This window comes from Bactrocera tryoni, chromosome 1 (genome assembly GCF_016617805.1).
Source record: "Bactrocera tryoni isolate S06 chromosome 1, CSIRO_BtryS06_freeze2, whole genome shotgun sequence".
Lineage (NCBI taxonomy): Eukaryota > Metazoa > Arthropoda > Insecta > Diptera > Tephritidae > Bactrocera > Bactrocera tryoni.
This window is the reverse complement of record NC_052499.1, coordinates 39,227,717-39,245,169: the sequence shown is the minus strand read 5'-3', so window position 1 is coordinate 39,245,169 and position 17,453 is coordinate 39,227,717. Positions and strand designations below refer to the sequence as shown.

At 36.4% G+C, this 17,453-nt stretch overlaps 1 protein-coding gene across 1 annotated transcript; it reads right to left on the bottom strand.

Annotated features, from left to right (window-relative positions):
* Positions 1–2,288: 2,288 nt before the first annotated feature.
* Positions 2,289–2,885, bottom strand: LOC120766935. The gene has a single exon (XM_040092685.1). The coding sequence runs from the start codon at positions 2,883–2,885 to the stop codon at positions 2,289–2,291; it is 597 nt and encodes a 198-aa protein (XP_039948619.1).
* Positions 2,886–17,453: the final 14,568 nt, after the last annotated feature.

Here is a 17,453-nt window from a genome sequence, read left to right as displayed (position 1 = left end):
TTTGGGGGTTAACGAGATAGGATTTGAGGTCGCTTGCATTCCAAATTGCAACAAGAAACGACATACCAAATAAATTTAATACTTTGCAAAAATGTGCAGGAAAAGACTGGCTTTACGCATTTTGCAAAAGACATGGAGAAAAATTAAGCTTTCGATCACTAACTGGTACATCGTTTGATAGAGCAAAGGGATTTAATCGTGAAAATGTGGCTTCGTTTTTCAACTTATTGGAAAGTGAATATATCAAACACAATTTTTCAGCGACAAGTATTTGGAATGTAGACGAAACAGGATTGTCAGTGGTGCAGTCTCGACAACCAAAAGTAGTCGCACAAAAAGGAAAAAGGCAAATAGGCTGACTTCCGCAGAGCGCGGATCCCTCATTACTGTTATAACGTGCATGAGCGCTGGTGGATCCTTCGTGCCGCCATATTTTATTTTCCCAAGGAAAAACAATCATCCACTCCTTATGAAGGATGCACCACCTGTAGCAAAATCGTCGTGTCATCTTTCTGGATGGGTGCAAATACCAATTTTCACAGAATGGTTTAAACATTTTTTAGAGTTCACAAAGCCAAGCAAACATCAACCCATTTTTCTCATTTTAGATAAGCATTATAGTCACTGAGACATATTGAATTATTGGACTTAGTCTGTAAAGTGGAGTTGTTATTCTCTTCTTGCCTCCACACTCTACACACAAATTGCAGCCATTGGACAAAACTTTCATGGGTCCAATTAAGGTATACTGTAGTGACGAAGTAAGGCGTTTTACACGCGATCAAGGACGGAAGGTAACTCTATATGATTTGGTTGGACTGTTCACAAAAGCTTATTTGCGCGTTCAAACTGGCCAAATAGCTATCAGTGGATTCAGAAGTACTGGAATTTTTCCGTTGGACAAAAAGATTTTTTCGGAAGCTGATTTCATAGCATACGAAATGGAAAATGAGCAAACTGATTGCATTTCAGTCCAGGATGTAGATAAGGATAGAGCTATGTATATCTGAATCTAGAGGTTCACTGCCTGCAGTCGAAGATTCCGTGGCCAGTACAAGCACTGGATTATCACCACGTATCTTTCCATCATCAGGTTCTGCCAATGTTGCAAATGCTGGTGAGAATTCTATATCTATATTTTTTTCTATAAGCATTCATTCAGCATTTAATTTTTCCACAGGTGATGTTACTTTGAATGCAGCTAAAAAACATATAACTCCTTGGGAGATTTCTGCTCCGCCAAAAATACGAAGAACCGTAAGCAATAGAGGTAGGAAATCTAAGCCGACAATTTTGACCACATCTCCGTATAAAGCAGAGCTACAACAAAGCTTGATTAAAGTAGACAAACGTAAGTCTAAGACATTAAAGCCAGTCAAAAAGAAGAAAACATATGCTCGCAAAAAACAACGACGTGAGTCTACGACTGACTCGGATCAAAGCGTATGTTTAGACGAATCCGATGGAAAGGAAGAGTTCCCTGACGCTCCTCCCTCAAAAAAAAGTTTGTGCAATTTCTGTAATGGGCGCTGTGAAGACGACACAGAAGATCAAACATGGAGCTCGTGTTTACAATGCGAAATAATCATGGGCTCACGGTAACTGCATTCCGAAAAGAAGTGCCATATTTCTTTGCCACTCTTGCATCTAAGCTAAGAAATGCTTTTTCGCTCATTAACAAGTGTAATTTAACACAAAATTTTTTATACATTTTTTTTTAGAATGAATTTGGTTTTTTCGTTAGCCTAAAAGGCTTTTTTGACATAAATTCGGTGCCAAGGAGGCTATATTGTTAATTTTATTTAAATTTTTTAATAAAAAGTTCACTATAACTAATCATTTGTTTTACTAGATAACTATCTTTTTGGTTTATATATAGCCGTAATATTGGTAGGGTAATATGGTGTAGTAAACCATATTAAACGTACCATGTATACCAAATTACCCGCACGTTTTTCGAAGTGCCAACTTTTGACTTTTTTTATATTTTTGCTCATAAATAATTTTTTTTTTTTATTGTAACGCAATTCTTGTTCCATATTCTTGTAGCCAATACTTCACTGATAATATGCACAAAATTTAGAGAGCTTTGAGTGCGTATCTTGTGAGTTATGACCCAAAAAGGAATAGGTATACCATAATACCCGAAGTTTCTCTATTTCCACAAAAATGATGTTTTCAAGCAAGCATTTATTTCATCAGCAGCTGTTGATCCGCGTTTGGCGATAATCTCCAGTCAGTAGAATCATCGCGCCTCCGGAAAGTTTTTGATTGTCACGCAAGCACACTCATACACACTCATCCCATATTATTAATCTACTATTTTGTAGCACTTTTGCCATTGCAGATGTTTTGGTTATATTGCATGTCGGTTGATCTATTGTTTGCAAATTCAATGGCAATTTCAGTTCAGAATGTGCAGTTCGTCCACCTTCTAATAATGTAGCGGCTATCCCAGATGATGCTACTGCCAGTACTATTTGACTTTGTGCCCAAATCGTATCAAAAATTAATGAAATTAAGAATGTTTTACCAGTTCCATCTGGTGCATCGGGGAAAAAGAATTCGCCATTGCCGTCATTTACTGATTTCATTATTGTATCGTAAGCTGTTTTTTGTTGCAGATTTAAAAGTGAGATTTTATTTTGTATGGATTGACTTAAATCATTTGTATCGTATTGCCGTTCTCGCTCAAATTCACCATTGAATGCATCGTGCATAGGGCGATTAGGCGCAGGCATTCCTAATTCGTGCAACATCTTACCGGATATCATCACGCACAAATCCTCTAAAGTTATTAATACTTTGTTGTGTATTTCCGTGTAAATTGCAAGATCGGGATTTGCCGTTGTTACACGTATTTGATGTAAAATGTCTTCAGCCATATTGTCTTTATATTTGTTATACAAGTTTTGTGGACTCGATGGAAAGCATGCTGAAATTATGATAGCAAAAAGTGATCGAATTTGATGAGAAGTAGAAGAAATAACAGCATCAGCGAGTGTATGATCCCAATGAATATCATCCTCCAGTAAATGTAAACGTTGAAAGGCTTCTCGATATGTTGTGCACAATTCACCATTGACAGTTTGTAGAAATTTAAATGAAGTTGGTCCACGAATATTAACTTATAACAAACGCAGGTAAAAAAAAGTCGTCATTTCTAAAGCATCGGTTGAATATACATTTGCGTACCCCGGTACAGGCTGTCCTTGTTTCCTACGTTGAAACTTTTTGGATGATGCATTCCATGTAAACTATTTTGGCATTTCCGAGTAGAGCACTGTTTTTGCAAATGGATAAATTGCGCATGTCTCGAAGAAACTTGTGAACGTTGTCGCAGGTGGTCTCTAAGCTCTTTGCGCTGCGTTTTCTGTTATGAAATAAACTCTTTGTCCATTTTCCAGGTAAACAGCTAAATGGACTACGGTGGGATGACGTTCGTGTATAGAAAAAGAAAAGATTCTCCAAATCGCTTCATTGCTACTATAATATATCTTCCCATTTGATATTGTGAAACTTCATCGTTATTAGAAGCTGCATTACCAAACACAGCCATGTCGTTTTCTTTGGTGACGTATGTACTTGCAAACATATTTTATCGACTTCACCGAATTGCAGTACTCAACATTGCAATGCGCTTTAAAGGTTTTGGAGAGCAGCTGTGAATACGGAACAATCCATCTGTTGTTAACTACCACATCCTTATTTTTTACTTGCAACGTTATTGTTCTGCCGTTATCTTCTACACCTTGTCACCTGACTTTCATACATACGAGTATGCCAACTTATAGGTTGTTTGGATAACGGAAAGAAGATCAAATTTAACTTGCAAGATGTGACTCAAACTCACAGCATTATTCTACATACATATCTACATATACATACATATGTAGGTACACTGCAAATGAAATAAATCTTTTAAATTGTATGTTTTAGCCTCAATAGATTTTGCTCATCTATGGTTATGTAGGTTTGTATGTGATGTGTGTGACAGAAAAAAAATACCTTAAAAGTTGGATTAAATCCCCGTTCCTCAATTATGTTTGCACCAAATCATGTCATTTGAAACACACTGTTATACTTTTGAATATTCTGCAAGAAATGCTTTGATAGAGGTTCGTGTTCTAAAAGTAATAAATTCAGTGGTTCCGGTGGTGTTGCTAGTTGTGGTAATTTGACCTTTCCATTCGCACAACATAATCCTGACGGTTCTAGTGGAAACTTTAATGCATTGCAATATTGACAAATAGAAGTCATTGTCCCAATATTGACTGATTCATCGTCGGCATAATCGACTGTTGGTTCATACCAAACGTTCATAATTAATTGTACCGGTTGATCGTCTGCTTTGTAGCCTCCTGCCTGAAGTTGATGGTATAGGTTCCTCCGTAGTTGTTGTAGATCTCACTTCTGAAATTCGCACTCTGTTTGCCTACAAACGCTGCCTACGCTGTTCATCGGTCTCATTGTTCCGAAGATTATGCACTCGACTTGCACTACGCGTACGCCGACCGATATTGTGACGCTTTACTGGTGGAATCTTCTTTTAAATAAATAACACGACAATTAACCTCCAAAACACAAAATACACTATTTTGCTTTTGCAAAAAAAAAACTGTATAATTAATGTAAATAGTTTTCTTATAAATAACACCACGACAAAACTCTAAACACACATTAAGTGGGTAATTCACATAAAACACACTTTACTGTTACGAAAAATAACGGTAAGTATATGATGAATGTCAAGACCATCGTAGAGGAGGAGTAAGGAAAGTATCAGCTGATTGAATGTAAACAAAGCAACAGCTGAGAGGTACCCATGGAGAACTGTCAAGGGGAGTCTGGGGTTGTGTTTCTATTGGCATCCAAGATGGCCGACTCTTGATGGGAAAATGGTTGCATTGTGTTATTTTCTTAAAACTTTTGGGAAAGTTGTCCCAAAAATATTGATTATAGGTAAAACTTTAATATTTTTTCAGAATAAAATCATTCTATATTGATACATATTCTTAAATGCACGAGTGTTATTAGCAAATATAAGAATAATTAAATTTTGTATTTATTCCTCTTTTTACTGTGGTAAATTAATAAATGTTCACCACAGAAAAATGTTGGGTGCAAATAAGCAACTGTGCCAAATAACGGGATCCAGAAAATGCTTAAACTGCTAACGAAACTGGAGACAAATTTATAAATTTTCTCCTGATAAAACTGCAAAAACCTGAATTAAAATCAATGAGTAGAGTGTATATAAAGTAATAATAAATAACAAAAATTCATTCGTCTGCCCGTTTCAAAATACATATTTAAATAGTATGTTGCCAATATTGCTATTGTGTATGGCGGAACAGTGTTGTCTAAGCTAATTTTAAACTACTTATTAGGAAAAAAATATATCTACATATACTGTAAAGATATGGCAAATTAACCAAATACTTTATTCAAGAAGTCTACATACAGTAGTGCTCCAGTATAACGAACGCCGATATAACGAATGTTCAATATAACGAACGCTGTTTTTCAATACATTGATGACTCTATATAACGAAAGCTGAACATTGGATGAACTCGATATTACGAATGTATGGCGTTTGTATTTGGTTTTGGTTGTATTACAACAAAAAACAATGCAGGCAGTTAAATACCCGTTAGTTCTTGTTATTATTGAGCTATTTTTTAAAGAATTCTATTTATTTTTTTATGCACGCTTCATTGCGCGAAATATCAGTTGTGAAAGTTATCAAACAATTTAAAAATGCCTTCAATTCGAAAACGGCTTTGGGGTGACAAATTAAAAATAATTGATGACAATAAGAAGAGGAAAATGTGAAAAAATCTCTTTGAAATATGGTATTCCAAAATCGAGTGTTTTACAATTTTAAAAATTTCAAAGAAAAGTGATAGAAGTGTTAAAGGTACATGCTGGCACATTGAGACGACAATCGTTAAAGAAAGGCGAATATATTGGGATGGAAAAGGCTTTATATAGAGTGGTTTGTCTCCATTTCAAAAAGCCAAAGCTGTGCAAATCCATAATACAAAATATCAATAAAAATTTGGGAAGAATTTAGTATACCGTCCCAAGGATTTCAAGGATAAAAGGATGGTCGGATAGAGGAATTATCCTGATCAAGGATATATGTATATAGTTATAGCCGCAGGAAGCTTATAGTTTTCGAGATATTCGCGTTTAAAGTTGAAAATTTGCAATATTTTAATTACATATTCTCGATATACAAAATTAATTTAACGAAGTTACAGCAGGTTGAATAACGGTACCTTTGACTACCTGCGCTGAGTATACAAAACTTTGAATCGATTTTCCCAAATATGTCATTTTTAAAGCCGGTGACCAGCCTACAGAAAAAACTACCACATCGACCGTTTTGAAGTATTGTACAAATATTCTACACATACATAGCTCTCGAATGACATCGAGTTTTTCCAAAAATTATAATTTCTAAGAATTTTACAATAACAAATAGGTCGATTTTTTCGTCTAAAATCGTCATTATGGCTTGAAAATGGTACCAAAAATTGAAAAATTGAAAAATTAAAAAAAACTCGACGTCAATTGAAAGATAAACTAATAAACTAAAGAAAGCATTTTAATTTTTTGATTTCAGATGATCCAGTGATGCTGTAGGCTGGTCACCGCACAACAACTTTTTTTCGAGGTGTCTGCAGAGATCGACGAAAATCCGTTATTCCTCGCTATTTTTCGATAAAACTTTTTTTGAGTATCCTTCAAATGTTGTACTTTCATATAATAATAAGTAAAATAAACCTACAGCAATAATTTTTTCTAAAAAATTCACGAAAAAAGGTCTTTTTTCGACGAAACAAACCTTACCCCCCCTTAAGCATTCCTATATAAACAATGTAATATTTATTTTATTTTCATTTGTGGTTTTGCGCGCCAATAAAGCATACTGATGCCATCGAGTTGAATAATGCTCATATTTTTGTTATAAAATTCAAATTTTATTAATTTTATTGTATGCATTTTCCATTGTATATGTATTTATTTCAACCAATGCTTATGAATTCATGAATAAATAGTTATTTTTAAACGTATACATATGTACCAATATTAATTTAATTTTCGTTTCCGATATAACGTATATTTCAGTTTAACGAACGGTCCCAACATTATATCATTCGTTATATTGGAGTACCACTGTATTTAAAATCTAAACTTAAAACCATATAATAATATAGTAATTTTTCTATGTAAAGAGTTGTAAATAAAATATTGTACATATGTATGTATTTGCATCGCTAAATGCTGAAATACTGAGATTGCTACCGCATAAAAAGGTTAGACCAAAGGATATTTAACAAATATTTTTTTTTAGAAGTATACCGACTATATTTAAAAACGAACCCTAGAACTACATACATACTTATGTATGTACATATATAATAATAATATGGTAATTTATTTTATGTTAAGAGTTGTTAATGATATACTTATGTACATATTGTAAATATTTACGTTGCTTGACGCTGAAATATAAAACGTAAAGATACGTAAACGTGCACCGAAATGTGTACTAACTAGTATGTTTGCTTATTACTAGTTGATACTTTGTTAAGGTACAGATTATACTATTTGTTTAGGTTTGTTTACATACATATATATTGTTTGGATATTGGATTCAAACTCTATGTTATTTTGATACTACTTATATATACATGTATGTATATGTATATCTCTACGCGGCTTGCAAAAATCTGTGTCGATATGTATGCAAGCTCATACACAACCATACATACATATTTACGCTGGTTTGTCGGAGAAGCTGTTACAGCGGCAAGGGAAGCAGTGGCAATTGGCGATCGTTCGTTTGTGTTTTCGGCTCAGTTCGGATTTTCTACCAACAACACAATGTTGTGACGCTTTGTCGTCGCGTCAGTCTTTGGACACATTGAAGTGGCGCGACAGACTGCAAACGACATCTGTCAAATATTAAAATACGCACGTTCTTATGGACACTGTTATTTTGACAGCTGCTCGACTACACGACTGCAGGCCGACAGTTGTGTTTCTCGTAACTTCAATATCCTCCTATATTTGCCAACGGCAGTAGAGTTGACAGTAGAATGGAAGATAGAAAGATGAGGTAGAGTGGTGATGCCACTATATGTAAAATGTAAAATTATTCACAGCTCTAACAAACTTGAAGTTATTTTACAAATAAAAGCATAAAATAGCTCTATTATAGCTCTATTATATCATTTGTAATAACAATTGATAATTTAAAACAGAAATATTTACCTATTTACTTATTTTTTGCATAAAAAATTTCATTTGAACAAAATACTAAAATTTCATTGAAGTGAAAGGTATTAGTATGGCCACAACGAAATTGTGTACATGCAAAATGGACAGCTGTGTTGTCTTGTGTACATGCCGGCCATTTTCAGTTCACTGTCGTGCTGCTGCAGTCTGTCGCTGTCATTGTGTTCCGCACTTGACTCTTTGACAAAACGTGAGCTTCGGCCATTGGTTGTCCGTGACAACGGAGTTTTTGTATGAAACAATGGGTGTATATACTTATTTACATAAAAAGTTGTGAGTAGACAAATTTACAAACATTATGCGTACGGTTCTTGCAAATTTGTTACATGCTCACATAATTACATAAGTACATAAGTGAATATTTGCGACCGCTTGGCCTTTTAACATGTTATCAAATCTTTTAAAGGTCTGCAAATAAATATGTACATATGTATGTATAAAAATATTTACAGTTGTGTTCATGAAAATAGTAGTGCGACAGCACATAACACTCTAATCCTATTTCTGACATGTTCTATCTTGCAAATTGAACATTTCTACAATACTTTCGTAGAACAGAATATTGTTAAAAAAAAACACCAAAGTGCCGTTATTTTTATTTTACGTTGCTTTCTTTATGGTATATTTCAATATTTGCACCAAAAGTCTCTTGTTCATTAAAATAGTAGTGCTTGACGGGAATAGACGGGAATAGTCAAAAATAATTAAAAATAAATTGAATCTAATGGTCAGTGCTGTCACAGTTAGCCGAAGGCTAATAGAAGCTAATTTACATGCAAGGAGTCCGAGAAAAGTACCCCTTTTGACGAAGAAGCACGTCATTTGCAAGAATAAAAAGTTTCGAAAGACCATGTGTATCGGCCCGCCGAAGAGTGGCACAATATTGTATTTACGGATGAGATCAAAATTGATTTGTGTGGTGGTATAGGCTCCAGGCAGGGCGTTCGTTGCCTCCCAAACACAGAATACCACCCAAGGTACACCACAAAGACAGTAAAGTATGTTGAGCTAAATACTATGGTGTGGGCTTGTTTCTCGAATGCCGGCGATGGTCCAATCTCTTTTATCACTGGCATTATTGACCAAGCAGTGTGCATTAATACATTGAAAGATGTAATGCTACCGTATGCTAGTTGGAAAATGTCCTTAAAATGGACATTTCAGCAGGATAATGATCCTAAACATACGAGCAAACTAGCTAATCAGTGGTTTGCATCTGAAAACATCTACGTGATACCATAGCCAGCACAATCTCCGGACCTAAACCCGATCGAAAACTTATGGGGCGATGTCAAGAGAAGCGTAGCAACAGCAAAACCATTAAGAAGCACAGAGCTTTGGCAAGTGTTTAAGGAGGTATGGGCTCAAGTCTCTTTGTAGGGAGCTTATTAATTCCATCCTACGTCGATGCCTAGCCGTTATAAACAATAACGGACTTACAACAAAATATTAGACCTTAGAAAACATATTAAATATGAAATATTTACTGTTTCTTTCATATTCTTAGATTTTTCGCCTTTTTTAAAAGCCACTACTATTTTCTTGAACAGCATAATTTTTCAATTTTATTTTAATTTAATTACTGTATGTAAACTAAAAAAATTTTTTGGTAGATAAAACCGTAAATATATCAGACATTAATTAAAAATTAGGTTTTTTTATAACTTTTTGATCGAATATTGTTCTTATCATGTGATTTGAGTGTTAAATAGTTAGTACATACAGCTGTGTTCATTGAAATAGCAGTGCAGATGACCTGTACGTTTTAGATGGACAAATTCTATTTTAAAGTCCAATATTAGATAAAAAATGTTTTAGAAGTGATAAATTATGTATTTTTACATTATTTAGAAATTCTTTTTTGTTACTTGTTTCTATATTTTTTAAGTATGAATGAATAATAAAATAAAAGCGCTAATTTGTGCTGTTCAGTGAAATAGCAGTGTTAACAAAAAATATTAAAAAAAATCAACATAACTCATTAATTAACTCATTTATACTAAATAACATTTTGCTCAGTTCTGTTATTTTCCTGCTCCTGATGTTAAGTGGTGAAACACGCTCATCCAAAACAGTCAATATCCCAAAATTGAAGTATCCCTAAATTTTCGACATCGTTAACCTTCTCTATAAATATACATACGTTCTCTGCTATTAATTTTTATACTCTCGCAACAATGTTGCTAACGAGAGTATTATAGTTTTGTTCACATAACGGTTGTTTGTAAGTCCTAAAACTAAAAGAGTCAGATATAGGGTTATATATACCAAAGTGATCAGGGCGACGAGTAGAGTCGAAATCTGGATGTCTGTCTGTCTGTCTGTCCGTCCGTCTGTCCGTCCGTCCGTCCGTCCGTCCGTGCAAGCTGTAACTTGAGTAAAAATTGAGATATCATGATGAAACTTGGTACACGTATTCCTTGGCTCCATAAGAAGGTTAAGTTCGAAGATGGGCAAAATCGGCCCACTGCCACGCCCACAAAATGGCGGAAACCGAAAACCTATAAAGTGTCATAACTAAGCCATAAATAAAGATATTCGAAGAAAATTGACACAAAGGATCGCATTAGGGAGGGGCATATTTGGACGCAATTAAATGGAAAAAGTGGGCGGCCCCGCCCCCTCACTAAGTTTTTGTACATATCTCGGAAACTACTATAGCTTCATGCGTCAACCAAAGTCTACAGAGTCGTTTCCTTCAGGCATTTCCATGTACAGTTCAAAAATGGAAGAAATCGGATAATAACCACGCCCACCTCCCATACAAAGGTTATGTTCAAAATCACTAAAAGTGCGATAACCGACTAACAAAAAACGTCAGAAACACTAAATTTTACGGAAGAAGTGGCAGAAGGAAGCTGCACCCAGGCTTTTTTTAAAAATTGAAAATGAGCGTGGCGCCGCCCACTTATGGACCAAGAACCATATCTCAGGAGCTACTAGACCGATTTCAATGAAATTCGGTATATAATATTTTCTTAACACCCTGACAGACATGTACGAAATATGGGTGAAATCGGTTCACAACCACGCCTTCTTCCAATATAAAGCTATTTTGAATTCCATCTGATGCCTTCTCTGTATAATACGAGTATAAACATTAGGAACCAATGATGATAGCGGAATAAAACTTTACAAAAACTACGGTATTTGAAAAATATGTAAATGACGTATTATGAAATCTCGATTATCACTTTACCATGCGAGAGTATAAAATGTTCGGTGACACCCGAACTTAGCCCTTCCTTACTTGTATAAAATAATTTCGATGTTTCACATCTGCCAGCTGTCAACTGACAGCTCGCTTTTTTTTATTGTTCAAACGAACTATTATAACCTATAATATCAAATTATGTTATAATATATATTTCTTCCGGTACCCTCTTAGTAAAATCAGAGAACGTAAATTTATAGAGAAGATCCAACAACGGACAGGCGTGTAAACTGTCAAAAGCTAACAAAATGCGATGAGTGCATTTCACCACAGCTACTTAGCTAAGAAGGAGAAATCTTAACAGTGGCGCGTGAACAGAGCTGAGCATTTAATGAAAATTGTGCTCAGAAACATGCATTGCTATTACAGACGTATGTATGTATGTTGGCCTTTTGCCTATATTTTTATATGCTCATATGCCATCATGTTAATTGATGTGATAATCATTTTGCGTATTTCTATGAATATATGCATAATTTATATAATAATATAAATAATTAATTTATATAATTCTAATAACAATATTTGTAGTTAATGTGCAATTAAGAGTTATTTATTAAAATATTTCTTATGTTTGAGAATATGTTATAATTTCATATGTACATACAGCTATGGACATATAAATGGCACATTCATTTAAGTATACTTTCATATGCTAAAGTACTTATCTTTAATATTCTTTCAAACAACCAAGTTTTTGCGGATTTCTGAAAGTTTATTCCTTACATCTAAAATATAGCACAAACTCAATTTCGAATTCATTAATAACACAACAAAAATTATGAAAAGGTAGAAAAAGTGGTGAAATTAGATGGACACATAAATGGCACAATCTGCAAAAGAGGGTAAAAGTCGAGTTAAAAACGGGTTCTTATCTGGTTCTTTTGTGGACAAACAATTTAGTAGCTAATATTTTGTGCTATAGCCTTTGTTTTTAATGACTCCTTCACACCTGCGACTCATACTCTCAACCAGTTTTTCACACTTGGTCTTAGGTGTGGCATGCCAAGCTTCTTGAACGGCAGCCCAAAGATCGTCCAGATTTTTATAATTTTTCTTCGCGACTCTAATCTTGACTTCATTCCATAAGTTTTCAATGGGATTTAAGTCGGGGCTCTGCGCTGGCCCATCTAAGACATCGATTTTCTCCGCACTAAACCAATTCTTAACTAGTTTGGAGGAGTGTTTGGGGTCATTGTCTTGCATAAATTTATGGTTCCATATGATGTCTCAAAATGTCTAAGTATTGAAACTTATCCATCTTGCCGTTTATCCGTACGAGTGGCCCTATGCCATGCCAGGAAAATGCACCCCAAACCTTAATGTTTCCGCCCCCGTGTTTGATTGTCTTCTGTGTGAACCTTGGATTAAATTCTTGGCTTTTAGGACGATGAGCAAAGACTCTTCCATCTGGCCCTATCCTGTTGATCTTCGTTTCGTCAATCCACAATATGTTTTTCCAAAAATTGATTGTTTTTTCTTGATGGGCTCTGGCGAAGGCCAATCGTTTAGAAATGTTTTTTTTTGACAGGAGTGGCTTTTTCCTAGAAATGCGCCCAAACAAGTTTGCTTCATTCAGTCGTCTCCTGACAAGCCTACAGGATATTTCTGTATCCAATGATTGATTGATATCGGCTGCTATCTGTCGTGATGACTTGAATGGGTCATTTTTAGACATTCTTACAATAGCAGCATCCGTACGCGCATCTGTTTTTCGAGGCCTTGATTTTCGAATTTGTGATTTTATCAATAAATCAGGGTTCTTCACACATGAATTAATTGAATTGTATACTTTTTTCCGAGAAATATTTAAATTTTTAGCAATTTCGGCCACTTTATGTCCTCCTTCATGCATTTTCCATATGATTCGTCTTTCTTCTATTGTGGTATGCTTTCCTGATCCCATTTTCTATAACTTATTTAATCAAAATACTTCTGATAAAAAAATATCCATCTATGGTAAATATCATGCGCTTCTATCGAAGTTTACGCGGGAACTGTGTATGCAAATTAGTTTGTGCCATTTACGTGTCCATTCAATATTAGTGTTGTTTACACAAAATTGATAACGGTAAATAATTAGCAAAACATAACGGAATATTTCGCCGCTGCAGATATGAGAGCTATTACGGGACAAAGTTGGATGCAAAAAATTTGACATTTCGAGCAATTTTTAATGGACAATTTTTAACATTTAGTTGAAATATAATTTTGTGCTATTTATATGTCCATAGCTGTATATGAATATGTTTGTAAATATAATATACTTACATATGTATGAATATGTATGCGAGATACTATAATAATATTATAAAAACTTAATATACTACATATTACAATAATATGTCTTTTAATTTTCATACGCATCTACATATCAGCGCATAGATAATTACATATGCACATATGTATGTATGTAAGTACAATTCAAATTCAAATCGTAATATCATTTATCAGTAAAAAGTGTGCGCGCACTGCTCTATATGTATGTATGTATGTACATACATGCATATGTGTACGACATTGCCGAACAAATGATGTATACCAACCAACATACAAATATAAGTACACATGTAAATATGTGCGCATGACATTCCCACACAAATAATGCATACACAACATACATACTTATACATACGTTCACATGTAGATATATCACCCGCAAAAACTACGAAGTCAATATGGCAGCCAAGTCGATGCCCAAATTTGTAGAAGAACACACAACAACAATATTTTCATTAATGAACGCAAGCACACTTTCAACAGGCACACTTGCTTCGTTCATAAAAACAAATACCATTACATCTCCCCGAGCATGCCTTTGCCAACAAGCGTCTTTTCGCGACGATGGCAAATGCTAAAAATCATAAATTGAACAATTTCTGATATTTGTATGAGAAGGAAAAAGCGACAACCCCGCAAATATAAGTATAGAATAAAATTGACAACATAGTTTATTTGTCGATTTTCAAGTCAAGAAATGTGCCGAAGAAAATATTTAATATTCCTCTGATTTATGTGTACGGTGAATCCCGGTTAAGTAGTATTCCGCTTAAATGAAAATCATCCCTCTTAACTGCCCATATCTTACTGCATCTCACGGTTGTTTTTTGATATACATGGAAATTATTGTTTTAAGTACCACTCGATTAAGTATCCGCACTCGCTTATGTGCCATATTAATTTTCTTTTTAACAAACCACAAAAATCTTTATCTTTGATTGTGGCATATAACCGGGATTGACTGTATTTGTCAAGGAATGTACAAAATATTGTTACGCGGCTTGCAAAAATCTGAGTCGACATGTATGCAAGCTCACACACAAACATACATATCTACGTTGGTTTGTAAGCGAAGCTGGTACAGCGGCAAGGGAAGCAGTGGCAATTGGCGATCGTTCGTTTGTGTTTTCGGCACAGCTCGGATTTTCTACCAACAACACAATGTTGTGAAGCTTTGTAATCGCGTCATTCTTTTGACACATTGACTCTTTGACATGAAAGCAAAAAATATGAGCTTCGCCATTGGTTGTCCGCGTCAACGTAGATTTCGCATTAAGCATTGAGTGTACATCTTTACATACTATATTGCATGTAGACAAATTTACAAACATTATGCGTATGGTCTGTCATATTTGTTTACATGCACACATATTTATATATGGACAAATGTGCGACCGCTTGGTCTTTTAACATGATATCGAAAAGTTTAATGACCAAAGCAAATATTTATTTAAGTATATAAATATACATACATATGTATGTCGTACCAAACCTATATAAAATGCATATTTAGGTAGTAATACAAATATCAGATCGGCTAAAGTGGTAACTGAAGCCATCATCGTCTACCCCGAAACCGTTGACGGATTTCGGGAGCTCACTTCTGCCCTGGAAAGGCACGAAATCCCATATACCAGAAATCAGCTCCATCAATACAAGGAAATGATTGTCGTGATCAGAGGCGTCCTCGAATGCCTCGATGACGAAACCATCCTCAATGAATTGAGGATGAAAAATGCTGCGGTGAAGAGCATTCACCGCATGCGAAGGGGCACAAAAATATGGCCCCTGATTACGGTCAACCTTGACCCTTCGCACTCCTCAGCGAAGGCAATTTTTGACCTGAAAGCAATCGCTGGCCTCAGCGTCAGAGTAGAGGCAAAGCGGAAATCCAAAGTCATACCGCAATGCCTCCGATGTCTGAATTTCGCCCACACGGCAAACTACTGCCACGCTCCATGGGCCTGCGCCTTCTGCGGTCGCTCCCATGCCACGGCATCCTGCGCTCTCAAAGAACAGAAAAACGCGAAGCCCACCTGCATTCACTGCAAGGGCCCTCATCGCGCCACCTATCGGGGTTGCCCTAAAGCCCCCCAAAAACACCAACCCGGACCTCCAAAAAAGACCCAAAAGACTACCAAGGCTCTCCCACAAAAAGCTACCCGTCCCGCGGCACAGACCACACCACCATCTCAACCCCAACCCCAACCACGAGCACAAGGGCCCACTCGCTTATACGCAGAGGTTGCCAAAAACGCAACCAAAAACACAACGCCCAATCCTGTCCCAAATATTGCTCACATAGAGAAGCTTTTTCGGGACTTCCTGTACACCGTCTTCAGGAACTAACCGTGGCCTGATAATCCTAAACTGGAACGCCAACGGGCTTTGCACTTCCAAAAGGATCGAACTGATCCAGCTAATAGAAGACAAATCCATTGATGTCGTTTGCATCACCGAAACTCACTTAAACTCCAAAAAATCCCTTTATATCCCGAACTTCACAATCTACAGAAACGACCGCCCAGATTCCAAAGGGGGCGGTGTCGCCGTCTGTGTGAAGAACTCTATCCACCACCTAGCTGCCAACACTGGCCCCTCAACACTCGAGGCTGTAGGAATTGATGTATTTCTCAATTCACACAGGCACAGGATCATCACTCTCTATATCCCTCCTGACAAAAGCCCTCTCAACATTTCATCCCTCTTCAACTCCTCCACCCCTACCATTATCGCAGGCGATTTCAATTCTAAATATAGGATTTGGAATCGTTCTACGAATAATACTAATGGATTAACCCTTTGGAGAATGTCTCTCCAACACAACTTCAACATCGAAGCTCCCTCCGAACCGACCTACCACCCTACAAATCCCAGGTTCCACGCAAGCACCCTGGACTTATTCCTCACAAAAAACGTGACCCTCAACAGAGATCCCTGGACTCTCCCGGAGCTCAGTTCAGACCACTCCCCGGTCTACCTGGAGCTCGCGAATCGCCCTCTACTTTCATTTCATCCACCTGAAATTCTTGTTGGAAACTTCCGCTTTCACTTGCACCCAAATCAACTCAATAGCTGATCTTGATAAGGCGGTCGCAAGTCTAACGGAGGAAATCCAAAGCTCAATAATCTCAGCCACCTCCTCAAAAGAAGCTACCACAAACCCAAATAATCTTCCCCTACGTATCCGAGCACTCATCGCCAGGAAAAACAAAATTCGCAAACTCTGGCAAAAGCACAGACTCCCCCCGCTACGCCAAACTTTGAATTCCACTCAAAGGGAATTAAAGGTTCTCCTCCTCCAAAGAAGTTCTGAAGACTTCAACTCCTACATCGCTGAAGCCCAACAGCACCCTAAAAGTTGCTGGAAGGTTATCAGATCCTTAAGAAATCGTAAACTTCACCTCCCCGCCCTAATTAAAGACGGGATCTCTTATCCACAAGAGGACAAAGCCAACGTCTTTGCTCAATCCCTAAAAACCAATGCTCCCCCTTTCCAAGCCTCCAAAAATTCTCTTCCTTTCACGAAGAAGTGTCAGCAACTGTCCGGAGCACAACCTTCCAAACGGTCGAGTTTCAGCCCACCTCCCCCAAAGAAGTCTCCGAGGCTATACGCTCCCTCAAAAACCGGAATGCTCCAGGCCACGA

Bases quoted from the DNA above. Each gene is read 5' to 3' on its own strand.
- LOC120766935 (XM_040092685.1), bottom strand. From the start codon at position 2,885: ATGGCTGAAGACATTTTACATCAAATACGTGTAACAACGGCAAATCCC.